Here is a 27,404-nt window from a genome sequence, read left to right as displayed (position 1 = left end):
GCTGTCCTGCAGCCTGTGGGGAAGGGGACACCGAAGCCAGAGGTTTCCTCAGCTTGTTTTTCACAAGCTCAACTGCATAAGCTGGAAAACTGCTCCCCTGGGCAGGCAGCACCTTCCTCGGGGCATCCCAAGCAGCAGTTGCTTCGGCAGCAAGCTTTGGAGGGTGAGCACCCAGGCTGGAGGGTGAGCACCCAGCCAGGGAGCCCCGGGGCTGGGCAGGAGCCAGGGCAGCATCCCAGGGTTGGCACCCATCCCAGCTCCGCGCCCCATCCCCAGGGAATGCTGCCCACCGGCTGAAGACACAGGACCGCAAGCACGGGGTCACTGCCTGCTGTTGATGTAAGATGTCGCAGGCATGCCTGCGTACCGATGGTGATGACCTTGGCGTGGGGACAGGCTGGGGCACCTGCACGGTGCATCCCCCTCGCCGTGCATCCCCCTCGCTCCAAGCAAGCGAACGCAGAGGGAAGGGGTGCATGACCATCGCCCTCCCGCAGCAAGCGAGGGGTGAGGATTTCTGGATCCATTTTCGGAGCAGTCAGCAGCTAACCCAAGCGAACCTCCAAGTCAAAGAGAATTGACTGCCTTGTCTTGCGGTGTCACAAGGCGTTGATGGCACGTAACGGGGAAGGCAAGAAAATGTGAAGAGAAGGACTCGTCTTCCAGGCCGCAGGAATTAACAAAGTGGCACATTTGAATGCGCTGGAGTATTTTTAATACTGTAGGCGGAATCGGGGTTATTAGGTTTTTCTGGGACATCTGCAGAACAGTCCCGCATCCTTTGGGTCTTTGTGATTTCCCAACCCAGCAGCCGCCTGGGCTCTTGCTGAGAGGTGTCTTGAGGCACCAAGCGGAGGTGGGAGAAGGACATTTAGTGACGGGGACCTCCAGCTGCCTGGGCTGCCCACCAGAAGCTTCTAACTCTGGTCATTCACCACCTAACCTTCATCCCACCGCTGCCCCGTCTGTAAAACAGAAGAATTAAGTGGTGCGAGGGGTGCTGAATTATGCATTGGAGCCCAAAAAGGGGGCTGGATACACTGCAGAGAAATATTACGGTCAGATCGCTGTTCTGAAGAATTTACAGCATTATGAATATCGTGTTCTGACCTGTGATGGGGAAGGAAATCATCTGCGTTGTGAAATGTATTTATTGCTATGGTGCTCTGACAGGAATAAATCAGTATTTGTTCGGTCTGGGGCAAATACGCGGCCACCGTAAATCGGCAGAGCTGTGGTGATTTGGACTAGCTGAGAACCTGCCGTATTTATGTAAATTACTAGATAAGTGTCATAAGGTTTGTATGGAGAGGCAATATATTTTATTAGGCTAGTTGATATATTTGGAGAAATCAGAGGAGCTTCCAGGCATACAAGTGCTTCTTCGGGTCCAGGCTCGTGTTCAATATTGTCTGTGAGAATCCAGGAGTTGTACCCAAGGGCTAATATTATTTTTTCCAAGTTAGAGGAACCATACATCCAACCCAAACGTAGGAGCATCACTCGAAAGGTGTCTGGGATGAGCAGGCAGCTCCGCTCTGCTCCGTACCCAGAGATCCGATAGCTCTGCTTGGCTGGGTGATGCCCCACGGCAATTCTCCAGACTATTGATAAGAAATGGTAGCCATAGCTGAAAAAACAGTTTGGGACCCACAAGCTACTTTAATACTCTTGCATTCTGCACTTTTTTACTCAAATTCTCCCCCCAAAGCTGGCGTCATACAGCAAACAACACAAAAGCCCGCTGCTAAGCTCTCCAGAGATGATGGCGAGCCTCCTCAAAAGAATGAATATGCCATTATCAGAAAAGAGGAATAAACTGCCCTTGTCTACGGGCGCTCTCCTTGGGATAGCCATGGTGGTAAACAAAAGCCGGGCACAAAGGCTGTTCTCACACCAGAACCACGTGCGCCACGGGCTGCGAGGCCGGGGATGCGAGCAAGGAGACAGCATTTTATTTTATAGAGGAAATAGAGAGGATCTGGGCATATTTCTAGTTTTATTTATCAGAAGGCGTGATTTCTTCTGCTCTCGGAAGCTGTAAACAAAGAATTATTTTGTGTAAAACAAATCCATTCAATATAACTCTCTGTTATTTGTAAAGCAGTGCTAAAACCACAATAAAGATGGAGATCTCACCCCAAAATGGTGTTGCTCGTCATCGTGCTTTATAGCGCTCTCAGCATTTCCAAACCAATTTGTCCCCACCCGCTTGGGTGAGGCCACGGCCCACGGGCTTTAACAGGCTGTGGCCACGCTATTGCCATGCAGAAACCGGCACGTCCCGGTGCCACCAAGGGTTCCTCTGGTGTTTCAGAAAAAAACCACAGGGCATGGGGATCGGCAAGTGGGACGGCTGAGTCCTCCAGGATCGTCCCCACACCTCCAAAAGCGCCCACGCGGGGACAGTGGCACCGGGAAGGGCCGGGGACGCACGGGACGTACGCTGGGGCACACCCAGGGATGAAGCGCTTCCGTCGGGATCAGCGTGGCTCCGTTCGTTAGACCCCTTTCCTTTCCCCCAGCGCTGCAGCGTCCTCTCAGCGTCGCTTTATCCATGGGCTTTTTAGGAAAACGGGATCTCTTATGGCCCCTGATGGAGTTCCTGATGCGCAGCAGCAGCTCTGCTAGGCCCGGGCGGACGCGCGCCTTGATTTCATGTGTTACTGACGAGCACCATGCTCCCAAGCCGGCCGCTCATCCGTTATCCAGCGTCGCTCTCCAGCGGGGCTGCTCCCCTCCGCGGGTGGGCTGGGGGCACCCCGTCCCGCGGCAGGGGCAAGGGGACAGGGGGACAATGGGGGGGTCGGTTGTGTGCCCCGAGCGGTGCCACCGCAGCCTGGCCCAGCATCGTCACGGCGTCCGGCACACCAGGGAGTGGGTCTGGGTGGCAAGTGGGTCTGGGATGTGAGTGGGTCGGGGTTGTGAGTGGATCTGGTTTGTGAGTGGGCCTGGTTTGTGAGTGGGCCTGGTTTGCGAGTGGGCCTGGGTTGTGTGAGTGGGTCTGGGCTGCGAGTGAGTCTGGGTGGTGAGCGGGTGTCGTTTGCGAGTGGGTCGAGGCTGTGAGTGGGCCTAGTTTGTGAGTGGGTCTGGTCTGCAAGTGGGTCCAGGCTGTGAGTGAGTATAGGTTGCTAGCGGGCCTGTTTTGTGAGTGAGTCTGGTTTGTGAGTGGGTCTGGTTTGTGTGTGGGCCTGGTTTGTGAGTGGGACCTGGCTTTGAGTGGGCCTGGGTTGTGAGTGGGCCTCGGCTGTGCGTGGGTCTGGGCTGTGCATGGGTATAGGCTGTGAGTGGGCCTGGGTTGTGAGTGGGCCTGGTTTGTGAGTGGACCTGGGCTGTGCGTGGGTCTCGGAGGTGAGTGGGTCTGGGTTTTGAGTGGGCCTGGTTTGTGTGAGCGGGTCCAGGCGGCGAGTGGGTCTGGGTTCTAAGCAGGCCTGGGCTGTGCGTGGGTCTGGCTGGTGAGTGCGCCTGGGCTGCAGTGGCTCAGGCTGTGTGTGTGGGTGTGGGCTGTGCGTGGGCCTGGTCCGTGAGGGGTCCGTGCCACGAGTGGGCCCGGTCCGTGCGCGGCCCCCCGCGGGTCGATCAGCGGCCCTGTGCCCCCCACGGGCGCGCAGGCAGCGGGCTCCCCTCCGAGCGAGGCCTACCCGCGGCGGGGAGCCCCGTGCGTCCCCGCCGCCGTCCCCCGCCCCCCGGCCGCTCCCGGTGAATCAGCACGGGCAGCGGCGGGACCCCGCGGGCGGGGCGGGGCGGGAACCCGGCGGCGCAGAGCGAGGCCGCGGGGCCGGGGGCGGGGCCTGGGGGGGCGGTGTGGCGCTAAGGCGCGGGGCACGACGGGAGATGGAGTCCTCGGGGGTGCGCGGCGGCAGCCGCCGCACCCCCTCGAGGACTCCATCTCCCGTCGTGCCCCGCGCGAGGGTGGTGGGCGGCGGGGCGGGGCGGGGCGGGGCGGGCGCAGGGGGGTTGTGGTGGCCCGCGGCGCGCGCACAGCACCGGGTGCAGCCGCCGCCGTCGCCTCAGCCGCAGCAGCCGCCGCCCGCCCGTGCGCTCGCCGCCCTCCTCCTCCTCCTCCCGTCGCCGCCCTTCCTCCTTATCCTCCTCCTCCTCTTCCCGGAGCCCGCAAGCCTCCTTTGCCCTTCCCCCGGCCCCGCGAAGATGGTGGACCGCGAGCAGCTGGTGCAGAAGGCCCGGCTGGCCGAGCAAGCCGAGCGATACGACGACATGGCGGCCGCCATGAAGAACGTGAGTCCCCTCCCGTGTCCGTCGGCCTTCCCTCCTCTCACCCGCACCCCGCCGGGCTCGGGGGTGAGGGCCCGCGTTCCCCTCGCCCTTCCCGTGCTGCCCCCCGCGGTGGTGGTGGGCTCGGCCGGGGCTGGGCTGGGCTCGGGGGGGAGCCGCGCCGCGGGGGTGTGCGGGCCCCGGCCCCTCGCTCCCTTCGCCGTCCCTTCCTGCGGCTCCGGTCCTTGTGCTGCCCCCGACACCCCCCGCCGGCTCCCGCTCCCTTCGCCTTTCCCCGCCCAGGGACACCCCACTCTCTCCCGACCCCCATCCCCTGCCCTAGAGCCCCCTCCCCCCGCATCAGCTCCCCTGTTCTGGAGCCCCCCCGCCCCACGCACCCCTCTCCTCTGCCCTAGAGCCCCCCCACCCTGCCCCACGCCTCCTCTCCCCTGCCCCAGAGCTCCCGTGCGTTCCCTCCCCCGACTGCTGCCCCCCACCCTGCCCCGCACACCCTCTCCCCTGCCCCACGCATCACCTCCCATCCCCTTCTCTCCCCCCACACCAGGCCCCCCGCCCTGCCCCACGCACCCTCTCCCGTGCCCCCATCGCCAGCGCAGGGGGCAGAGGAGGCAGCCCCGGGGTGCGGTGCTCCCCGGGGGGGGGGGGGACGGGACCGCCAAGCGCCGTGGGGCGAGGCTGCGGGGAACCCTGCGGGAGGGGGGGTTTGTGCACACACCTCTCCCTGCTGCCGAAATAGCCCCCCGTTGTTCCTGTGCATCCCTTCCCGCGTGCGGTCGGCGAGGCTGGTGTGTGCTCGTGACCCCAAAGATCGGGAGCCCTTTCGCTGCCAAAGCTCATATTTTTACTGCACTTGGTTGGAGATTTATGAATTGAGTCATGTTGTATTCATTTCACGCTCTTAAAATAAAGACTCTGCATATAGCAGGCTGATCTGATTTGTGACACTGAACGCTCCCCTTCAATACTGACATTTTGACAATATAAGAAGGGAAAAAAACCCATATCTCTGATCTGATCTTGCAAACAAAGCAATCGTGGGAGGCAGGATCAAGTCATTCCAGAAGATTCTGCATTTGTCATATTGCAGAGAGGCTAGACTGGGTGGAGGGAGGGAGGGGGTGCTTTAAAGGGGAAAACTGTTCTTTATGTTTGTCTTCTTAGTCAGGTCTGAACCTTTGCGAGGAGCTGGGGTGTCCTCCCTGGCTGATGAAAAGTGAATGCTGATCTAGGAATGTCGCAGTCTGCCGTGGGTGCAGCTCTGTTTGCCCATATTGCACCATTTTGTCAATAACCTTGCATTTATCAAACAGACAAAACTGTCACAGCCTGAGAATGGGGAGGGAGGAGATGTCTTATCAAGAAATGAAATACAAATAATCGGAACAAGATATTATCATATTAAACCAATCGGGCTATTCCTCTGCTGCACTATGGCTTTTATACCATTTTTTGATAAAGGCATCTATTCATTTTAAAGCAAAGCCTGCTGTGTGAGCAGATCCTACAGCTCATTTCCTACGGATAATACAGCCGCTATGACAAAGCCAACAGGGATATGCCTGGGACGCACAGCCGTGTTGCAGTATTCCGCCAGGCAAATTTCCCTAGCCTGCCTACCCAGGCTCGGTGTTTAAACCAAAGGTGTTGTTAGAGAGTATATATACGTTTTTTCCTTTTAGTCCTTACGGGCCCTGGTGAAACAGTAACCCGGGCTAATGCCGCTTATCAGTTGCCGTGTAGTTTGGCTGTAAGAAAATGATTCACAGCGGGAGTGCTGACGCCTCCTGCGACAGCAAACAAAAGGCAGAGCTTTGTTCTTCATTTCTGCACGATGCTGCCCAAACTCCGGCGCGGTCGGTCCGGCGGTGATGGGCATGTCACACTTGGTTATCCCTGTCACCGTCCTGTGTGCTGCCCATCCCCCAGCTCCAGTTGTGCAGGAGGCTGATGACCTCGCACTCATTTCCGTAGCAACGCCTAGTGATGTCATATGCGATGGTCCAAGCTGCAATGCACCCAGGTGGTAGCAGAGAGCATGCAGGCTGCGTCTAGCTAAGGTGATGCAGAAGCATTCCCGTGGTCGTCGCCGTTTTGTCTCCTGCCCTCTAAAGCTAGCTGTCTGCTGGCTGCCTTAACGCTGTGCTGAGAAATGCTGGACGGCTTTCCTTTGAAGCCTGGTGTGGTAATGATGTGCATAAAAGAGGTTCATTTTCCTGCGGCTTGATCTCACGGTAGCATTTTTGGTGGTGGCCTCATGGGTGGTGACATGGCAGCCGGGCTCATCGTTCAGCAAGCCTCAGCCCTGCCTGCTCAGGAGCCTGTGCTGAATGGCCATTTTACTGGTTTAAAATGGAAATGGTGTACTGGGGCTCTTGCTGGCTGCTGACTCACCCAGTGCTGTTTGCCACAGTGAGGTTCTGGATCACAATAGTTTCTTCCAAATAATATTATATATATAATAAGTTCTAGCTCCTTCCTTGCTGCAAATGCCAGCCGCCAGTGCTCCTAACTTGTACATGCAGTTGCATTGTTGCTGCAGGAACAGGACTGCTCCTTCAGCCCCTGAACGTGACAGGTTTACTGGGGTGTCTGGGTAAAACACGGTGGATGGTCCCCTCGCCTGCTGGAGGGAGCAGAAGGTGATGCCGCATGCGGGAAGGGTGACAGGGCTGGGCCCATCGGCCCCGGGGTGCAGCTGCGTGACCTTGGTCATGTCCCCTGTCACCTCAGCCCTGTCTGGGGGTACGGTCAGCCCTATAATGTGCTGGAGAGCAGGAAGGATCCCCGTTGGTCCCCAGGGTGGTGGCCGTGCCCGCTGGCCATCACGCAGGCATTGGGCTTGGGCTTGCCCTCCCAAGCAGCCTCAGCAGTTTCCTTCCTAGCTCCCTGCCCTTGCCGGGGTTTTGCTGCCCGCAGTGCCTGTGGTTGAAGTGAGCTGCCTTTTTGTCTGGTTCAGCTCAACGAAGAGTTTACCGTCAGACCCAGTGCCAGGGCTCTGGATCGATATCCATTAGCTGGGGAGCGGCGATGCTGCTGGAGGCTTTTTGGAGGTGGAGCCCTGCCAAGCCCCTGGCGGGTGCTGCCTGGGGAGCAGAGCAGGTGCCTCCCCGTAGACCTTTGGGGTGTGGGGGATGCACAGGTGGACAAGCAAGATAATTGCAATAACTTCTGCAGGAAATAAGTCACCTAAAAAGGGTGGGGGGAGGATGATTACATTGCACCTATGTACCATGTAGATATGGGACCGTATGGCAGTCCTTGAGCTCACCTGAAGGTCCCCTGTGAGGGGAGCACCTGGCTGCTTGACTTTGGGGACCCAGCCTCTGCGGTGGGGCTGTGGCTGTGCTGCACGTGAGGACCATCAGCTGCGGTGGTGGTGGTGGGTGTGGGGGAGTGAACGTGGGAGATGTTGAAAAGCAGGCGGCTGCTGCCCAGGCTTTAGACACGACTGGCTCTTGGTGCAGTAAATGGCTGTTGTGGGTGGAGGAGGAGAGCGAGCGTGGGGAACCACAGGCCTTCCCTGGCACGGGGTGTGTGGGCTTCTGCCATGTTGCTCACCAGCCTGGCAGGCTATCAGCCTCCACATCCATTGACCAGGTTAGCGCAGATAGCAGGGCTTCACACAGATAGTGGGCTCACCCTTGGGAAGAGGGGGAGTAACACAAATCCCTCCTATCTGGAGAGTCCCAGGGGAGTGGAGCGGGGATGATTAGCTGCTTTCTGCTTTGCAGCATAGACGAGACAAAAGGGTGAGGTGGAAAGGCTTCTCCAGGAGGAGTGCTGGGCAGGCCATCTGTGATGGTAGGAAGGGAGCAAGGAGTGTGAGCTGCTGTAGTAGCGCTTCCCAGGGGGGCTGGGGAAGGCTTTGGAGAAACCATTTCCAGTGGAGAGGGTATGTTGGCATCTAATGACTGCATTGATGCTCTTGCTGCCGCCCCTTGTGCAGGCATCTTGAATGCTGCTCAGCCTCATGGTGCCTCCTGGACCACTGCAGCGTGGGGCTGCATGGCTTCATGTTCCCCGACCTGCTCTTACACATAGAGGAGCAGTCCCCTTGCCCTTTAGGAGCGAGGGCTTGCTCAGACGTGAGTGATGGTGGTGGGGGTCTGAGACAGCGTGACTCATGAGCAGGGCTTCCTTCCCGGAGGTCTGCGGGGTCAGGGCAGGATGGCTGCTGTCAGGAGCTGCCATCCTGCCGTGCTTCTGACCTCGTAACGGTTCACGGCGTGGGTTGTCTCTGCGTAAATCGGCCTCAGGATCTTGTAGCGGTAGGTTGTCGCACATCTGCAATTACGCCGCAGACAGGTAGCAACGTGCCCTGTACACGAGTACAGTGGGCACTGCATACATTAACTATATTAACTGGTGAGTCTTCAGCAGCTCCAGCTCTTAGAAATTCCCCTTTAAGCTGCTGGTAAGTCTTTATCTATGAGCTTTAGGAAAAGCCACTGACTTGTGAGACCGTGCTGGGTTTCTCTCAGTTGGCCAAGTGTAACAGCCAGGTGTGGATTTGATTAGAAATAGCTCTTTTTGAACTAAATGAAAGTGATATTGAGACTGTGATGGAGAATATAGCTGTTGAATCCTCTGCAGATGCCTGCGGTACGTGGAAGCAGTAAAGCTCTTGGGCAAGGGCTCTCCAAGAGCCCTTAGATGTTTTGGGCTTAGCCAGTAGATCTTTTGGATGGTGGCTAGCCCTGAAAGTGCAAAAAGGTTGGTGGGAGTTGTCTTGATCTTTTTTTTTTCCCCTCCTTTCTTGCACTGCTGCTTCTTGTGGTTAAAGATGGCTGGCTCACAGGAGACTTTTTTTTTTTTTTCTGAACACCAAATAAGTTTCATAATATGTATGGACAAGCCCTACCTGCCCAAGCTTTGTTTGCCAGCTGATCCCAAAGTTGCTCGCTGGAATAGACTCTTTGGGCACTGGTGATGTGAACCTGGGCTTGCCAGAAGCTACAGGAACAGCAATTTAAGGGTAACCACAGAACTTCAGCTCCAGAAGTGTTTTCTGAATTGAAAACTCCTGCACCTCTGGAGCATACGCACTTTGTTCTCATCTGAACTGGATGACGTCGTTTGGCATCCTCTTAGCAGCTCTCATGAGCGTGCTGGATGGTGCTTGCAAGAGAAGAGAGGGTTATCCACATAATTGTGTTGTATCCCTCTGCCTCCTACCGCTGGGTGATGGCTGGCACTACCCATGGCCGTTCTCTAGGATCTGGATTGTGATCAGGGGAGATGAGGAATGTGCTTCTTCCTCACCTTCTGTTGCTGGTAGAAGGAAGATTTTTCCTCAATTTGAGGATCCCCATCATATTTTTTTCCTCTGTCCCATCTCTTCTTCACTGTGTATTGCTGGACCACTTCATTTTAAGCTGTTTTCATTCTTGTGTCTGGTCCAACAGCATTAGAGCTGGTCAGGAGCACGGTCAGCTTGGCTTTCTGGGTAGGAATAAGAAGTCTCAGCCTCGCAGAACTTAAGATCAGGGAGGTGGAGTAAGAGTGACCTGATGGTCCCCAGTAGCCCATGGGGAGGCCTGGGCTAGACCAGGGTTTTGTTCCCAGGCTGGTGGGTGACCCCAAGTCTCTTCGCAATCATAAGTGCAAGGATTTTCAGAGCCTGATATTTGCACCACTCCATACTGGGGTGTCACATGCTTGGAAGAAGCACAGTTAGGACTGAGGTGGAGGAAGATGTCAGTGTGCACTGGATGGTGCATAGGTGGAGGACTCCTGTACCAGCAAGCCGCTCTTCTGCTGAAATGCTGGGATGGGATGGTGCGTGCCGTTCAGGGTGGGTTTAAGCTGTGCCGATGAAAGGACTCTGCAAGGGCAAAATGCACATGGTGGGAGCTTTGTCAGCTTGTGTGGTCAGTGGCCTCTGGTATCGTACTGGTGAGCAGTCACTTAACCTCGGATACAGTCTTGTCTTAAATCTCTAAAGAATTTGTGCTCCCTTGGGCTCAGTAAACGCTCTGGGCCAACATGAGTGAGCCCGTGCCGGCTGGCCTGTCTGGGTGTTGTGGAACTGCAGATCTGGGTAGGGTGAGGCATTGAGTGTGCAGATCTTCAGGCCACGAGGCATCAGAGAAGATGAGATGTGCTTGTCGCGTTTATCGTTTTGATTGATGCATACCTGTAGTTAGGAATTGATCTACTAGCTGTGACTCTTGAGGATACGAGAAGAAACATATCGCAGGGTGCAGCTGATGGAGCAGGGGCTGGGAGAGGAGAGTGGTAGCCATGACTTTGCATCTGGAGAAACCTCCATGGATGGCAATGTATCTGGCAGGGTATAATGCATGAACTCTACAGCTCTTCAGCTTCTGTTTTGAGCAGCTTCGTGCCAAGTAAATCATGTGCAAACAAATGCATAGAAAGTTGTGTGCAAGGGTGCATATTTAGGAAAAATAAACAATCCAAGCTTTTGTGTGTCCAACTGCCAATGCTTGAGTAACTAGCTGCTTCTTGGGAGGTGGCTTTGTCTGAGCTCAGACATGTCCTTGGACGCAGAGCACTGCTGAACTCATCGGTGCTGCTTCTCTCCCTTGGCAGAGGTGAGTAGCGTGTTGGGAGCTCAATACCAGTCTGGCAGGGAAGAGCAAAAAGGACTGTCAGACTAGTTCAGACTAGAGCTAGCTGCTCGGTGTATCCCAGCCAGTCACCAGGCTGTTCAGAGGCAGGTACAGAGAAAGAGGGGGTTGGAAAATGCCTACGATCTGACCTGAGGCAGCCTTTTCTCAGTAGAGTCGGAGTCTGGGGCATTTAGGACTCTGCAGATCTGAAGCTGCTTCCTGCTTTTCTGGCCAGTTCCACCTCCTGCCCTGTGACTGATGGTGAAAAATGAATGCATAGTGGAATAACTGCAGTACAAAGCACAGTGAAACAGGATTTGCCTGGCTTCCCAAGCACTTCTCCATTGACAGTCTTGATAGGATACAGGCATCATCTATTTCACTGTGGCAAAGCTGTGATGCAGGGCTTTGGTCATCTCTGGATAGCTGGTGCACCCTGGATGCTTCTGGGCGCTCTTCTACACTTCAGTGCCCTGCAACTCAAGATAGCTTTTTTCCAAAGCTAATGCTGTTAGGAGTATTTGTCTGCAAACTGGTTTGGAGCCAGCTCAGACCCTCTTCCCTTTGCTCTCCAGGCCTTCATTATTTCTTTCTGGAAGGCTGAAAACCTTAACCAACTTCTCTTCTTTATTGGAAAGATACCTAACCTGTCCTTGGCTGAAGTCTTCCTCCCTCCTATTAGATTCATGTGACTGAAGACAAATGGCAATTTGATGTCAGGAAAGCAAAAATTTCATGAAACCGGTAGCAAGTATTTACTCAATTCATTTCTGCAAGCGATGGTCGCTGCTGGAAAGCGATAGCTTGGAAACACGTTTTAGCACCTGCTAAAACGAAGGGAAAGTAGCTGTGAATTTGTTGCTGTACTGGTGAAGATACAGTGGTTTTGTTGTTCGACCTCTGAAACCTTCAGCTTGACTTCAGGGTGCTGTTCAGATAAATAGCCACGGCCGGTTTCATGCTGACGGTGTTTAGATAACGTGCTCTGCCATGGCTGCTGGCTGCCAGGCTCTGCCTGTGCTGCTGCCTGTGCAGCTTTTGGTCTTTGCAGATGGGGGAACTCTTCTTCCCCTGTGGAGATAAAATGGCTTTGTGAGAACCCAGCCCACGGCTTGCACAATGCGGTCTGAACTCACTGTGCATTTACACATGGGTGGCAGAGGACCCTGCAAGATGAGGGAGGCTGCGAGGGAGCATGGCTGTGCCCTCCTGTGCAGGATACAGGTGGTATCAGCACCACCATCGCCGAGGTCCCTCCTGGTCTCTGCTTCTGCTGCCTCCCACCTTCCCCCCTCCAAAGGGGAGCAGCTTTGAGCAGCTGTGGGGGACTTCACAAATCTGTACTTGGTCTGGAGCAAGCAGGAAAGGGGAAGGATACGGACCCGTGACCAGCTGGCTGTGGGCTTTGTGTAACTTGGTGGTATGTCATCTCCTTGGCTGGGCATGGCCTGTGCTGTCGTAGCCAGCTTTCTCTAGTTCATTCCCCTGGCTGCTTGATCGAATGAGCAGAGTCCCTCCTCCCATCCTAAAATGAAGGAAAACGGTGACAAAAGGACTTTAATTCTGCTCTTTAGATTTTTTTTTTTTAAGTAAGAGGCGTGACTCTTGAGTCCAGATGTCAAGATGTTGGATTCCTACCCGTGGCTCTGGGTGGGGAGCCTGCCTCGGGGAGGAGCTCAGCAGCGGGATGGCTTTGTCCAGCTTCTCTGCGTGCACAATGACGGCAAACCCAAGCTGCCGCATCTCTCCAGCCCCTCCGGTGGGTCAGAGCCCCGGGAGCTGCCGGGGCTGGTGGAGCGCAGAGCTTGATGTTCACCCAGGAGTCTCACCCTGGGTGCAGTGCTGGTTTGCTTGGTGGGGTCTGGAAACGCTCAGAAATGGTAAATTCTGGAAGACAGAACTGAAATGATGAGGCAGCAGTCCTCAGGCTGCAGGAAACCCTGATGAGACTGTCTCTCAAAAGCAGTGCTCTCGTGTAGCTGGTGAAACAAAAGCCTTTGTCTGCCTATTTAAGTACAAACTTCCCCTGATCTCAGGTTTTTCTGTGCTAACCCAGATTTAATCACATCTCAGGAATGACCCAGCACATACTCAATTAGGTATTAAACAAACCTGATTTTTGGCTCAAAACTAGTGATCTAGTGACCAAGGGCAGTGCGTTAGTTAATAGCAGTTGGAGAGTAACTAGAGAACATGACACTGATGATGGCATGAGAGTCCCTTAAAGTGATCCCCAGATTAGGGATTAGAGTACTTAATGTTTTTCTTCTATAAGAGAGATGTTAGAATTGAGTCAGTCCATGGGTGTTTAAGGCAGCTGCACTTGGACGAACGCAAGTCTGCCGGGACTCAAAGTACATTCCTTAATTGTTTGCAAATTCCCCCTGATCTTACAGGATGGGTTGGCTTGCTTGGGCTGTATCTTTGCTTATGTACCAGGCAAAACTACTTGGCACATCAGTATGCTTCTGATTCCTCTCTAAGATGGTTTCAGCAAGGCTCTAGAAAAATACCAGTGAGAAGTCTCAGCTTCAGCGTTAACGAGGCTGCTGATGGACACGTTGTTTGGACAGTTGTGGTGCAGCATAAAGTTTATTAATAGTAGCTGGAGAAGCTGTTGCTGTGCTGTATGCTAACAGATACTCAAGAACTGCTCTAGGAGATCTGCACTTGTAAAAGACTAATGCTTAGTATTCAGCAGTGAATGAGAACTTGGGGAAGATTAACAGCCTTTGATTTACACCCAGCTGAGGAAGGCATTGGAGCTTTGCCTGTTTATGCTGTTGGGCTTTGTTACGTGGGATGAATATTTCATTACCTTGAAGTTGGGAGCTTGGCTTCTTGCATTTGGTGGTGTCAAGATGTCGGTGCCTGAGGGGCTCTGTCACCTGTGATGAACTGAGATCAAATCTGTGGTAGTAGTCCCTTGGGCTTCAAAAGAGGGCTGGGAGGAGATAGCTGGAGCCAGGCGAGGGTAGTTAAATCCACAGTCAGATCTAGAATAGTAAAGTGACCCTCCTCGTAATTTAAAATTGGCTGCAGTGCTCCAGAAAGCTGCCAGAGCAAAATCTTGACTTTCTGTTCTGCAAGTTCACTTAAGAAATTAAATGAAATTGTCTTCGTTAGAGGTGTGTAAGATCAAGCCTGAAATCCCTGAAGCAGTAGGAGGGTAAAGTGCGTCTGGAGGGATAATAACTTTACTCGCTGATGCGGAAATTGAACCTATGGTGGAGCTGGCATGCTGGAGTCCACCTGGGTGTTCTGGAAAGTCTCTGGCTTAATCTGGTAAAACATGTTTCAGGCATTGCAAGGAACTGCTGGTTCTGCAGACCAAAGACCTAGAGCAAAAATCTTGGTGGTGTTTTGGGTTTTTTTTTTAATAATTCCAGAACCTTGCCTTGATGTGCAACAAGCAGGCTTTCCCAAAGTATTTGGGGTAATGACACGAAGCAGTTAAAAGCTTATGCACTAGCTGCAGGGAGTTGTTTGCATGGTTGCAGCTTCTCCCGTTTCATCCGGCTGGAGCAGCGGCTTGCCAGCTGCTGTGGCAGCAACGGCTCTGCCATGCAGGAGGAAGCCATGCAAGCAGCCAAGAATGGCCCGGTTCATCCTGCTCTGGCAGCCCTGGGACCAGGCTCGCTCGGCAGCCAGAACTTGCTCTCAGCCTTTCCCGGTGTGTCCTGCCCATGGCACATCGTCTCTCTTCTCTCTACTTGGTTCGACTGAATAGAGGTCATGGGTGCAGCATAATGCTGTCATTTTTTGAGCCCATGATTAAGGACAAGTGTCTCGTGTTGGCCTGGCACTTGAAGCTTGAGGAAGGATTTGATGATCTGGTGTCAGGGTACTTACCGCCTGGCAGTGGGGCTGGAGGTGAGCAGGAAAGCACTAATATCTGAGCCAGATTAGTACTCTGAGAAGCTGTGAGGTAAGTCTTTAAGCAGCTAATGCTCCCAGCAGCACTAAACACCCTCCACACATGAAACTTGGTTCATTTATCTAGTGTGTCCCTCCTTACGTGCTGGAGTCCCTGAAGTCTGTCTAGCTTGGTTTTGTTTTGCTGTAAATTGAAGGAAAAAAAAAAAAACAACCCAAAGTCGGCCTTCCCCTATGTTGAGCAAGTCTTAAGACTCTAGAAATGACCGGTGGTCATCCCATGGGTGGCTGCTTCAGCTAAAAAAGCCTGAGAGTGGATGGACTTTTCTGAAGAAGAATAATGCTTGAATGAAAAAAAAAATCAAGTCTCTAAACTTGTACAGAAATGCTGTTGAGGAAAGAGCTGCAGTTACTCTTCAAGAGCTTTTCAACTTGCACATGGAGAAGTTTAGTGCAGCCCGGAAGAGCCTATAGAAAACACTGAGTTGTCATTCCCCTTTCAAAAGGATCTACTCTGAGCTCCTAAAACTTTTGGCGTGCTCCAGGAGCACATCTGAGCTGCCATGGCAGTGCCATGCTGTGGCACTGGTCTTCCACGTGCTTTGCAGAAAGCTTGGAGGAAAGGCATATCAGCAGGGAACAGACTGGAGCGGGAGAGCTCCCCAGGCTGTTGGGTGACAGAGCAGGGTGGTAATCTTGGGCTGCTGCTAAGGAGCTTGCAGAAACGCAAAAGTGGGCAGATGATGCTTGCCAGCCTGCCATATCTTGGGGAAGGAATAGCTTGCCGTCCCTTCTGTTGCGTTGTAGTTAGCAGGCAAAGGTGCTGGTATCCCATCTGCCGGAGACGGTGTGATGCACCCTGAGTGACAGTCCTCTTAAATGCTGGGACTGATGTGCTTCGACTTGCTGCTTTCTCCATCTGGTGGCAGGAAGGCACTAGACCAACAGAGATTAATTATTTTTCCCAAGAGTTTTTAATAGGTACGAGGCAGCTAGTGGCAGCAAGACAGTGAAACAAGTTGTCCTATGATCAGTTTTCATCTTGTTTAATAGCCTGTCTGTTGGTAAGGCTAACACGAATCAGGGTGTTAGTAAGGAAGACGAGAAGAACTTGGGCATAATTCCTCAAGGGCTCAAAAAGCAGATGCTAGCTATAGGAGCAGCCTCCTGCTGCAAGGCTGTGCAATGCTAATTCAGAAATGGTTTGTAGCTCTACGCTGATGCGCTTGAGGAGCGTAGATGATGCCCGTGCTGGGAAGTGGGGGTTGTTCCTTCCAGCTGGTTATTGCGATGTGTCTGGGTTGCCCTCTGTCAACTCAATAGCCATGGCAGATTGCAAGGTCTGATAATGTGCCTGGAAGCTACGTACGGAAGGCAGGCGGATGTTCCTTGTGCTTGCCTTATCTCAAAAGCTGCAGAAGAAGCTGGTGAAGCAAATCGATGGCACCCAGGTGTTCTGCAGCAGGAAAAACTTGAGCCGTTAGACCAAATGCTGAGACTGCAGTGCTGCAGATAAGGGGTGGTACATGAAATGCTGCTACCAAGTGCAGAACAGGAACAGCTCAGAGCTCCGCTGTTGTCACTGGCTTTCTCGCCTTGGCTCCCTTATGACCTTTTACATGCAGGAATGACCCAAGGAGTTGAAACTTGCTTTTTCTCTAGCTGAAATCCGTCGGAGCCAGGCTGAAAGTGGAGTAGATCTGCAGGCTCCAAGGACTGATCAAACGTGTGTAGTGCAATAAAATTCACTTTGGCTTTAGTTGTTAAGCTACAGAGGCCAATGAAATACATGAGCTCTTGGTTTTCATGTCTCCCTTCCAATTTGAAGACTTTGTCTCGGGTGGTTCAAAGTCGCCTTAAAGAATAAAGGCTGCAGAGAGGGATGAAAGCTGCTGTTAACTGTAAGAGCCTGCAGAAACCCTAATCGGTGTCTAGAGTGCCTAAGTAGCCTCTGAGATCCAGTTATGCTACAAACAATAAACAATCTTACTTTGCAGACGCTGGTCCTTGATGCACTCGGAGCAATTTGAAATGTAATGGCAGAACCATCCCATGTGCCTTCAGCTGCTGTCCTGCGACGAGAGCTGGCCCTGCCAGCTTAAAAAACAGGAACTAGCATATGATTATTCATACTGAAACAGTCAAAGGAGACAGCAGTGGGGAACTAACTTCTGCCCACAGCCTGCTTGTGCTTTTCTGGTCTTGTCTGAGATGAGAGGAAGGGCTTGACCTGCGGCTGAAAATCCCCCTGGCCACGCTGAGATAAAACGTGAGCAGAGAGGACAGTGGAGGGGGTCAGCAAGGAGAGAAGTAGTTACGGTGTGACTTCCACTTTGGAAGTATGACATGGGGGGAAAAGGCTAGAGTACAGGGGGCAAAAAGACCCAAACCAGTGAAATCTGGTGAGATTTTAGATTTAGGTCTAGTTTAACACACGCCTACTTTGTGTTGAAGTAGGACAGTGCTTAAGAAAAGCATCTTTCTGACTGCTGCGGTGGTGTCATAGGACAGCTCGCTCTGGAGCGCACAAGGAGAAGCTATTCTTGACTAGGTTGTGCGACATCTAGTCATGACTGTAATCAAGCCAGCGGGTAATGGTGACAGTTTAATGTGCTTGGGGGCAGCCATTTCTTCAGAAGGTAGACATGGAGTGAGAAGGGGACAGAAAAAGCAGGCAGTCTCTCTGGCATGTCACTTCCAAAATGACAGCACTCGGGCTGCTGAAGGTGGTCTGGTGCTTGCAGACAGGTGGTGGGGTCCCACCACAAGACAGCGGCTAGAGATGGAGGGGAAGGTGGCATGGCTGCAGGTAGTCATCAACATTTATCCACTGCTTGAGCCTGAAGTGGTTGTGTGCTGGTTGCTCCCCTTGCCGGTGGCTTCAGACCAAGTAAGAATTTCAGTGGTGGGACTTCTGGCCAGAACATCGTTTCAAAAGCACATTTGCCTTTTAAAAAATAAAACAGAAAAGAGGACCTTCAGGCCAGACCTGTGTGACTGATGAGCTGCGTGTGAAGGAAAACAAGGCAATTGCGAGGGTTTCTCTTTAGTGATAACATACTTAATTACATGGTGCAGAAGCTGTAGATAGAACAGAGGAAACACAAGTGCTGAGGAGGAGGTGGCTGTTGTGTACCCTGGTGGAAGAGGAGCTCTGGTGATGTTCAAAAGCTGTTCTCAGTGGACAGTTTGAGGTTCTCGTGGTTCTCTCTCTCTCTCTCTCCAGGAAAGCCTGGCTCCTTTGTAGATGTCTAATGTCTTCAGAGACTCGGGATCTATTCTAGGCGATCAGAAAAGCAAAAGCGTTAAGGCTTATAACATGGATTAAACTGTCAAATGTTGATGGTATTCCCCAGGGAAGAATCTCTGGGTCTGCTCAGCTTGCTCTGCTGTATGCTTTAAGATAAGACATCAAAGCTAGGTAGGAGCCATAAATGGGTGGGCACTCAGTTATAAAACTCCACATGTATAAGGATAAACAGGTAAAACTAAATCCTGTGATGAATCTCCATTGCAGCTACTGAAGGGACCTCAAAAATGATTATTTCATGATGTACTCGGAAATGATTGCTTCAGACGTACTGATGCAAGGTGAGAAGTGGAGGATAAGAGTCCTGGAATAAGCCTCGTAAGCAAACTAGCCTGCTGCTGGCTGGGAGCAAACCTCTTCTGTAGGTCTCAAAAAAAGCCTCCTAATTAGGACGCTTTTGGAAAGAAGGTGCAGTAGGACCAAGCCTTGGGCTTTTGGAGAGCGTGGACCTTGACGTTAGGGGCAGGTAAAGCTTTGCATGCTCCCTGCCTTCTCCGCATGAGGCTGAACCTTCCCCTGGCTGCAATGCGATACTTGGGCATGCCGGGAGCCTGCCAGGTTTCGGACAGAGCGCTGAGTCAGAGCTCGCAGCTGTGGTAGAGAAGTCGGGAGAACCTTCTCCGAGATTGTGCTGCCTCTGAAGAGCTTTGTCGCAAATCAGAGGGCTTTGATTTGTACAAACCTCTGGACTCTCAAGCAGTAGAAACCCTAAACTTCCAGTAGTTTTTGTCCGATGGGACCTGTTGGACTATCCCTGTGCCTTCAGGGCACTTGAGTCTTGGTGGTGCAGACACTGCACCCTCAAAGGCTGCAGGAACTGGTGAGACTGGAACTTAGTAGCGTCCTCAAGCTTGGCGATGGAGCGTGCCTCCAAGCCAAAGCCTGTCAGCATAGACTGCTCCATGCCAAGCCCAGTGTAGACCTGCACTCCCTGGCTAGGTGTCTAGTCCTCTGCTTCTGCCCTTAGGCAGGGCTTCTGCCGAGCACGGGGCTGCCTGCGGTGTGCGAAGGGTCTGGCTCCTGGCACGTGTGCCACGCACTGTGACGGGGCACAGGGGGAAGCTCTTGCAAGTAAGACCATTGCCTGCAGGCTAGCAGAGAAATGAGAGGCACCACAGCTGGGGTCTCCTGCTGCTCTGCATCAGTAAAGAGCCAGTCTTGTGGCTGGGCTTGTTTGGGAGAAGCAGAAAGGAAGGTGAAAAAGGTCTTTTTTTTTTTTTCTCTTTTCAGAATAGCTAAAAGACTTGCATCTGTCAAGTTTCCAGCCGCGTGAGCATGTGGCTTTGCGCTTGGCTGTTTATGCCACATGCAAGGCTTGACGCCATTTCAGCTGCATGCATCTCCTGCCACCCCCTGCCTCTAATCTACAGGGGCACAAGGGTGAAACGAGGCTTGACAGCTACTGAGATTTGCAGTGCAGGTTCTGCTTTTCTCTGCTGTCAACCAGGGAAGTAAAACTCCAAAATGACTGAGCTTCCCAGAGAGCAGGTAGACTTCCAGCCAGAGGCTGATGGCTTTGTGTTCCCGCCAAACCCTCTTAATGCCAAACTGAGATTTTTCTTTGGGTACTTTAAGTCTCTAACTCCATGTAACAGTGCTGGGAATGGCATCAGGTGACCGAATGCTTGTAAGGTTAGTCTGTATATGAGGGTGCTGCTCTTCTTAAGGGAGGTGAGACCCCCCCCCCAGGGTCCAAGTGAAGAAGTGGGAGGGTTCTGGTAATATTAATCAGGATGCTGGAAACAAACATTAGCAAAAATTATCCGAAAGGGTTTGTAATGTGACCGCTGCAATCTAATCCAGGCCTAATGCAGGATATTGCCTTATTGATGTTACAGCAGAGGTGTTTGATGCAATACTATAAATTGTGTTGGAGCTTGCTGTTTAGCCTCTGGCTTGATTGAACTCACTTTGTGTTGGTATCCTGTAGTGTAAGGAAAAAAAATCAGCATTTGGTTGGCCAGCACAGGCTTACAGTGAAAGCGCAGACACCTATCCACTTGACAAGTTGCTGCAGCGGTTTCTGGGCGGTCTTCTGCTGGGGTGTTCACCCGTGCAGCGCTATTGGCAAAAGCAGTGCGAGGGTGGCTGTGCAGTCCCGTGCTGGAGTGCCACGTGCATGGTGGCAGATCATGCGAAGGCACCAGCCCATCCTTTGGCAGTGTGCGGGGACAGGCAAGCAGGCAGCAGCATCTTAGCTGGAGCGCTGAGACGGGGCAGACCAAGAGGCGGGGTGATGGCAGTCCTCAAAGGCAGCTTTAACCTGGGATACATCTTTTCCACCTCCCAGCGACTCTCTAAGGCAGTTAAGTGTACCCTTGCTGTCCCATATCTAGTGTCCTGGGCATCTTGCATTTTCTTCCTACTGGGAATGCAAGTGCCGGATGGTTTTCCTTTTTCCTCTCTCGGTTCAGTTGCAAACTGAAATACATGCAGGATTGCAGCCTCTTCCCTCCCCGCTCCTGGTGCTGAGGGATGTGGTCCCTGTCTCTGGCCATGTTACACCTCTGCATTTCTCCGCAGTGCTCTGTCTTACTGGGAGCGTGGGTACTGCTAGAAAGGAGTTATGTGGTTAACAAGGTTCCCTTTCTGCTTTCATAAGTTCCCTGCCAGCTCCCTGGAGGAAGTGGCTTTCTCCACAGGTGTACCTTCCATCTGTCAGCGAGTTTGTGAAAGGATTTTGACAAGCAACTTTCTTCCATAATCCTTAATAGCTTCGAATTTAAAGTGTTTATGGCAAAGCTAATCCTACGAAACTCCCTGTAGTTTTAATAAATCTGTCCTCCAGCAAGACTCTTCTGGTGAGAGGAGGTAAATCTACTTCTTTCTGCAGTGATAAATATCTGCAGGCTCAGCTGTGGGGCAGCTTTAAAGTCACCTGCTTGGTCCACACTTAAAACTGCTATCTCTGCTCAGAGAGTGTCTCGCTAAAAGCAAGACCTCATGTGGTTATAAACCTTCACAACCAGCGACAGGAGACAGAACTGTTGGAGTTGGTGAGTTTCCTGTAGTATGGCTGTCGATGTTGGACACTCCACTTGCAGCTGGAAGGTAAGAGAGTAAGTCAGGCTGGGATGTCTGGATATTTCTAGTCCCAATTCCCTTACTCAAAGCAGGGCAACTTAGATGGGACAAGACCCTGAGTAACCTGATCAAGTTTTGAATATCTCCAAGGAGAGGCAGCTCATAATCTCTAGGGCAGGGGGGCACCGTCATTGTGCTCCAGTATCTTTCAAAGATGGCTTTAACCTCATGTTATCTTTAATTTATGTTTGTGCAGGTGTCACTCAGAGGGAAGAATGAATGGAGTCATCTCAAAGTTGTAAAGTCTTGTAAAAGTACAGATAACTAGAGACCTCTGAACTTAGAGCGCAAGGCAGCCTGGAAGCAGCATATAAACGACTTGCTAAGGGTATTTTAGCACGTTGCAGTCAGGCTGTGTGCAGGGCGAGCCTCTGCCTCAGCCCCTCTGCGGGAAGCAGCATATCACACGCAACCCAGGGCTGTGTGGTTAAACAGCCGCCGTTAGCCTGGCTGGGAGAGGTGGGATGTGGGTTAGTCTGCTGGCACCGGGAGCCGCCGGATAGCCTGGGCATCGCACACCCTGCTTACCTTGGGGTGTGAGAGCTGGGAGCTGCCTTGGCACGCTGCCCTGTGCACCTTGTCCTGTATCGGTGGCGGCTGCTGATAGTCACAGGAGACTCTGCCCTCTTTAACGTGGCGCCCATTTCCCTGGTCCCTCAGCCATCTTTTACCCTTGACACAGAAGGCAGTTGTGCCTGGTTTAAGACCCTCTTCTGTATGGAGACGGGCTGTTTGCTGCTTCCCCCGCCAGGCTGCAGAGCATCTCGTGGAGCAGCACAGGTCCGCACAACAGCGGGAGGTGGGAGTGGAGGCTTTTCTTGTTGCCTCTGCCTTGAGGAAAGGAGTAGAGGGGGTCTGGATCAGAGACCAGAGTACTCCGCTTGCTGCGTGGGAAACTAAGGCTTAGCTGTAGCTTGGTTTTGGGAGAAGGCATTGGCCAGACCATGCCTGAACATCTGCAGGGAGAGCTGCAGGCAGGAGTGGATGTTGCTGCAATGAGCAGGTCAATGTGGTATTAGCGAGGGCGAGTCATTCCAGGCCACTCAGATGAGGTCCTGGGCTGGGCCATCCTACACCTTCCAGCACGAGAGCCCTTGGCCTCCTGATCACCACCACAAATGTGGTTATCTAGGCCCAGAACAAACCTTGCCCTTGCAAATGCTTGTGAAAATGACTCAGTATTTGCAGAAGCCTTTCACATCCAAGCCATTACCTAATCCTTGTGAGAAATGACTGCTGAGAGGAGGCTTACAGGTTCCTGCTCTGCTGGCCCGCTTCCCACGTGGCTGTACCCAGGGTGTGTGTGTGGTGGGGCGGTGTGCCCCTGGGGGAACGGGACAACAGGGAATATCCAGGCTTGGAGTGCCACTTGGCAGGTGTAGCTCCCCCAGCTGAGTGGCTGTATGGAGCAGCCTGGCTGCCGCAGCATCCTGGGCTGCTGCACCCGCCCCAGGGGCACAGAGACCCACGTATGGGGTGCAGCACGGAGACTGGGGGGGGATGCAAGCCCTTCCCGAGCTGCCTGCTGCCCATACGGCAGGGCTGGTGCAGCACTTGGCCGGCTGCCTCGCTGTTGCTGGAGGCGCTGCCCGGGTGGCTTCAGCCAGTGACGGGGTTGTGGGAGCTGGAATGGGATTATTGTAATATCAAGCGTGATGCTTCCCAGTAACTGAACCAGCCGAGGCAGCGTTTGGCAGCCGCCTTGTGAGATGGCTCTGTGATCCGTCGTCTCCTTAATCCCTCTGCTGCAGCACGTGAGGCAGGTAGAAGTGATACTGTGCATTAATGCTGTTATCCTCAATGAAGAAAATCCTGTGTGGGAAGAACATACTCTTGCCATGTGAGCTTTTAAGTCCTTATCAGTGCAGATGCCTTAGGCAGCTGTAATTTTAACATCTAACGTATTCTTTAGGCATCTCAGAAGCATGCCCTGTGCTTATGGGAAACGGAAAAGATGAACACCCCGTAGCTATGGTATTGTTAATCCATGCGGCTAGCTCGTAACCCTAGACCATCTCCACCCTCTTGCTTTGACTGTCCCTCTCGCCTGCGTCGCAAAGTCCGACTCTCATCCCACGGGTGAAAGGCGTCTCTTTCCTAGAGGATTTTTCTCATTCTGGAAACCATTGACCTTCTAAGGGATGGAGAATACCTCGAATAAAAACCAACCCACCCCTCTTGCTGGGGGACCGGACCACGGTGTGATTTCCCAGCCGGCTCCCTCTGGGATGGGAGTGGATGCGAGATGACTTTGCGAGCCGGCTGCCTTCTCCTGCATCTCGCTAGAGATGTGCGGGAGCACCCGAACATGTGATGGGAACGTCAAGCGACTGGGGCTTAACCGAAGTGTCTCTTTTCTCTCTCCCTCTCTCGATGCAGGTGACGGAGCTGAACGAGCCTCTGTCCAACGAAGAGAGGAACCTGTTGTCTGTGGCCTACAAAAATGTGGTGGGGGCACGGCGTTCCTCTTGGCGAGTAATTAGTAGCATTGAGCAGAAGACCTCTGCCGATGGAAACGAGAAGAAGATAGAAATGGTCCGGGCCTACCGTGAGAAGATCGAGAAGGAATTGGAAGCAGTGTGCCAGGATGTGCTGAGCCTGCTGGACAACTACCTGATCAAGAATTGCAGCGAGACGCAGTACGAGAGCAAAGTCTTCTACCTGAAGATGAAAGGGGACTATTACCGCTACCTGGCTGAAGTGGCCACTGGCGAGAAGAGGGCGACCGTGGTGGAGTCTTCGGAGAAAGCCTATAGCGAAGCCCATGAGATCAGCAAGGAGCACATGCAGCCGACCCACCCCATCCGGCTTGGTCTGGCGCTTAACTACTCGGTTTTCTACTACGAGATCCAGAACGCGCCGGAGCAGGCCTGCCACCTGGCCAAGACGGCCTTTGACGACGCCATTGCCGAGCTGGACACCCTCAACGAGGACTCCTACAAGGACTCAACGCTCATCATGCAGCTCCTCCGCGACAACCTAACGCTCTGGACGAGCGATCAGCAAGACGACGACGGTGGAGAAGGCAACAACTAGACCCCCCCGATGGACTGGCAGCCGCACGCTGATGCTAACTACTGCAGTCTTTATTTTTTTCCCACGAGTGGGGGGGGGGTCAGGGGTGGGGGAGGGAAAGGGAGGGGACACCTTCCCAGGGAGGCCCCCCACAACCTGTCTTTGATTGCCTCGTTGACATTTTTGCCAAAACACCACTAGTGGAAGTCAGGCTGGCTGTGCTGGTATGGAATAGCAGCCTCACTGGCATATGGACTGTTCTGTAGATTATTAATACAAGTGGAGCTGTCTTTAATTTAACTTTATCGCTAGAAATAAAAGGGTTTTAAGATGATTTTGCGTGGATGGAATGGCCCTCGTTTTTAAGGAAAGCAACGCAAAAAAAAAAAAAAGGGGAGTTCTGTGGTTCCAGTAAGGCTTCGTGCGTTTGTTTCTTCAGTCCAAGTGCCGTGTGTCCGTACCACCTCACGGGGCGCCTCTCTGCAGCGCTCTGCCTGGCAGGGCGTAGCTTAAAATCCCCAAATTGAGAAGGAATTAAAAAAAAAAAAATAAAGAATTCAGGGCTTGCAAAGCCCTAGGATTTAGGCCATCCAATCTTTCTTTTTTTTGGTTAAGATATTTATTAGGGTAGCTTACAGTATTAACACTAAATCGCAGTTTACAGTATTTCTACATTACAGCCATATGACATCAAGCCTTTGATTGTTTTTGTTTTTTTTTCTTTTGCTAGTTCTTTTGGCTTGCCTTCCTGATCAGTCCTTGCCTGTGGACTGGCTTTAGCTATTCTGTGTCGCCCAAGGCAAGAAGACCGCCCGCCCGAGGAACATCAAAGCTGCTCTAGTTTTTTGGTCAACAGCTTAACAGGTGCTTGGCTAGCGGCTGTTTCAACTATTTTAAGTCCACAGCAAAAGGTTTAAGAACTTAATTAGACAAGGGGGAAGTGTTTAAACTTAAAATGCCACTTAAATAAAAAATAAAAAAAAAAATTAAAAAAAAAAGAGCATTCAGGTCTGTATGTCATGTACTGTGTTTGGTATTTCAAAAGACCATCCTGATTTAAGGTGCCACAGCTGCTTCCTCAGGGATTGCACTGCCATTTCACTCTGCCTGACTTTCTCCCACTGTACCATGAGGTTTGTCAGCAGATCTCCGGCACCCAGGCTCCCTTGTTTGTCACCAGGGAAGCCGGGTGCGTTTTCCTTTCTCCTGGGGAAGCTTGTGGTGTAATGAGTGAACTTCAGGAGCTTAGAAGCTAATTTGGTAGAGAAATCCTCAAGGGAAGAGCTACAATCATAGACATTTCTATCAACCATCGGGAGCCCAGGAACTTAGTTCTCTTCTTAGCAAAATCTTTTCTGAGTCTGTCTGATCTGGCTGGGGGTGGGAGACGGGGCATCTGAGTTGCTTAGCAGGTAATATTTACCCCACTTTGAGTAAATTTATTCTTTCTAATTTTTATTTTTACATCGTTGTTGGAAGTTCACTGCTGTTCTCTGGCTCGCGGAGTGCTGTGCCACGTAGCTTTTCACCTAAAGCTGCGCAGTAAGGAAAAACCGCACTCGTGCATTACTATTTTTTTTTTTTTTTTTTTTTTTGGAAACAGGCTTTCATTGTCCCTTTCGAGAGTCAGTCCGCAAACAGCGCGTCGTGGTGTTGCACACACGGTACAGCCGCTCCTGCTGTCGGGTTGCACGGGGAGTCGTCGCTCCAGCTCCCTCCCCACAGTCAAACGAAGCCGCTACCCCGACTCCTCGGGGAGCGAGCGGAGCCGAGGCCGGTGCTCGGCCCCCAGATATTGCCCCGGCGATGCTGGCAAAGCTTTTTTTTTTTTCTTTTTTTTGACCGGGATGCCTTCGCACGCGGAGTCTTGCCCAGCCTTGCTCGCGGTGAGCGAGCAAGCGCATCCGCCGGCGGTACGGTGTGCAGCATCCCGCGGCGAGAGGCTCGCGCTGCCGGTACGTGCCGTGGACTGGAAGATCTCTTTAGGCTTCTGACTTTCCTTTGATTGACCCTCGTGTCCCGTGAGCAGTGTTGTCCCAGCTGTATAATTTGGAAGTGATTTACTGGAATTACAAAACCTATCTTTTTTTTTTTTCCTTCCTTTTTCTTTTCGGCTTTTGCTCTGGCTGCTTTAGGAAACTTATGCAGGAGAGATGGCACAAGAGGGCTAAAAATGGAGTGGGGGTCAGGGACTTGATTTTTAAGCAGCTTGAATGGTTTCTTTCATTTTTTAAGAGATGCACTTGCCTATGATACTGTCTCTCCAGTGAAATGATTACTGCTCCATTACTCTATTGATACAATATTGTGCATGCTAGTGTCGTATTTCTATACAGTAGCTTGAAATTTATTAACTTATACTGTAGATGTTATGTATTCCTATGACAAAATAGTCTTCAAAAATTTTTTAAAGTTTTTTAATTTATTTTTTTCTTTTGGGGGTAAAGTTTGCTCTACCAAATAGTGATCGTAACAAACTGATCTGTTATGGATGTTGCTATAGTGACATGCAATTATATATGATTTTGTTTTTAAAAAGGAAAAAAAAGCAAAAGAAAACACCAGTGTTAGCTTAATCTTAATGTCTGGTGTTCGTCATGGTGAAATTATAACTATTACAGTGTAGGAGAACAATGACTGTGTTCTTTGAATGAGCCTTTGTTTGTGCTTTTTGTCATGTTATGCAGTGAACTATTTTTAAGGTCTAATCAGTGATTATTTTTCCAACTCCGTGTTTCTGTAAGGAATTATTTCACACACGGACCATTCTTAGCAGTTTTTCCTCAGTGATGGAATATCATGAATGTGAGTCATTATGTAGCCGTCGTACATTGAGCAAATAAACTTACAGATCTGACGTCAGCGCTGCTTAATTGTGATCGCCTGTGTGTCGAGTTTCTGGGGGGCTGCGTGGGATGGGGGGCTCCCCCTCGCCATCGGGGCTCGGGAGCCGGGACAGGCAGCGGAGGCCGGGAGTGAACAGCCTTGTGTTTGCTCCCGGGGTCTTCTCCCTTCGGCCAGAGCACGGGGAAGGCGAGAGGCCGCGTTCCCCATCCCTGCGGGTTCATGGTTCACCGGGCTCCCAGCCTTCCTGGGGCACAGGTGAGCGCCCTCCCGGGCTGGGGGGCCGTGGGCATGGTCCCGGGACGCTCCGGAGGGGTGGGTGGGTGGGTGCCTGCCCGCCTGCCTCCCTCCCTCCCTCCCTCCCCCATGTTTTTTCCACTCGAAGCCACGCGCGGTGACTCACGCTGTAAAAATACTCCCCTCCCTTGGAAACCGTAAACCAAAAATATGGCTTGGCTCACGTGCCC

The 27,404-nt window shown here is 52.3% G+C and overlaps 1 protein-coding gene across 2 annotated transcripts; it reads left to right on the top strand.

Moving 5' to 3' along the window:
* Positions 1 to 3,951: 3,951 nt before the first annotated feature.
* Positions 3,952 to 26,955, top strand: YWHAG (tyrosine 3-monooxygenase/tryptophan 5-monooxygenase activation protein gamma). Of its 2 annotated transcripts, XR_015703452.1 has the most exons (3): positions 3,952 to 4,236; positions 23,458 to 24,957; positions 25,697 to 26,955. XR_015703452.1 is itself a non-coding variant. In XM_087751724.1 (2 exons), the coding sequence occupies exons 1-2, from the start codon at positions 4,150 to 4,152 to the stop codon at positions 24,112 to 24,114; spliced, it is 744 nt and encodes a 247-aa protein (XP_087607850.1). In that variant the 5' UTR covers positions 3,952 to 4,149; the 3' UTR covers positions 24,115 to 26,955. The 2 variants fall into 2 exon arrangements, 1 of the variants encoding a protein (XP_087607850.1); XM_087751724.1 differs by having other exon boundaries at positions 23,458 to 26,955.
* The last annotated feature ends 449 nt before the right edge of the window (positions 26,956 to 27,404 follow it).

This window comes from Nipponia nippon, unplaced genomic scaffold (genome assembly GCF_047370975.1).
Source record: "Nipponia nippon isolate SJK-2023a ecotype South Korea unplaced genomic scaffold, ASM4737097v1 scaffold_15, whole genome shotgun sequence".
NCBI classification, from domain to species: domain Eukaryota; kingdom Metazoa; phylum Chordata; class Aves; order Pelecaniformes; family Threskiornithidae; genus Nipponia; species Nipponia nippon.
Note: the sequence above shows the minus strand (reverse complement) of the source record. Positions and strands in the feature narration are given on the sequence as shown.

What these genes read in the sequence shown, in the direction of transcription:
- YWHAG (XM_087751724.1), top strand. Translation starts at nt 4,150, where the DNA reads ATGGTGGACCGCGAGCAGCTGGTGCAGAAGGCCCGGCTGGCCGAGCAA. An exon ending in TGGCGGCCGCCATGAAGAAC is followed by an intron (nt 4,237 to 23,457) that starts GTGAGTCCCCTC and finishes CTCTCGATGCAG; the next exon opens with GTGACGGAGCTGAACGAGCC.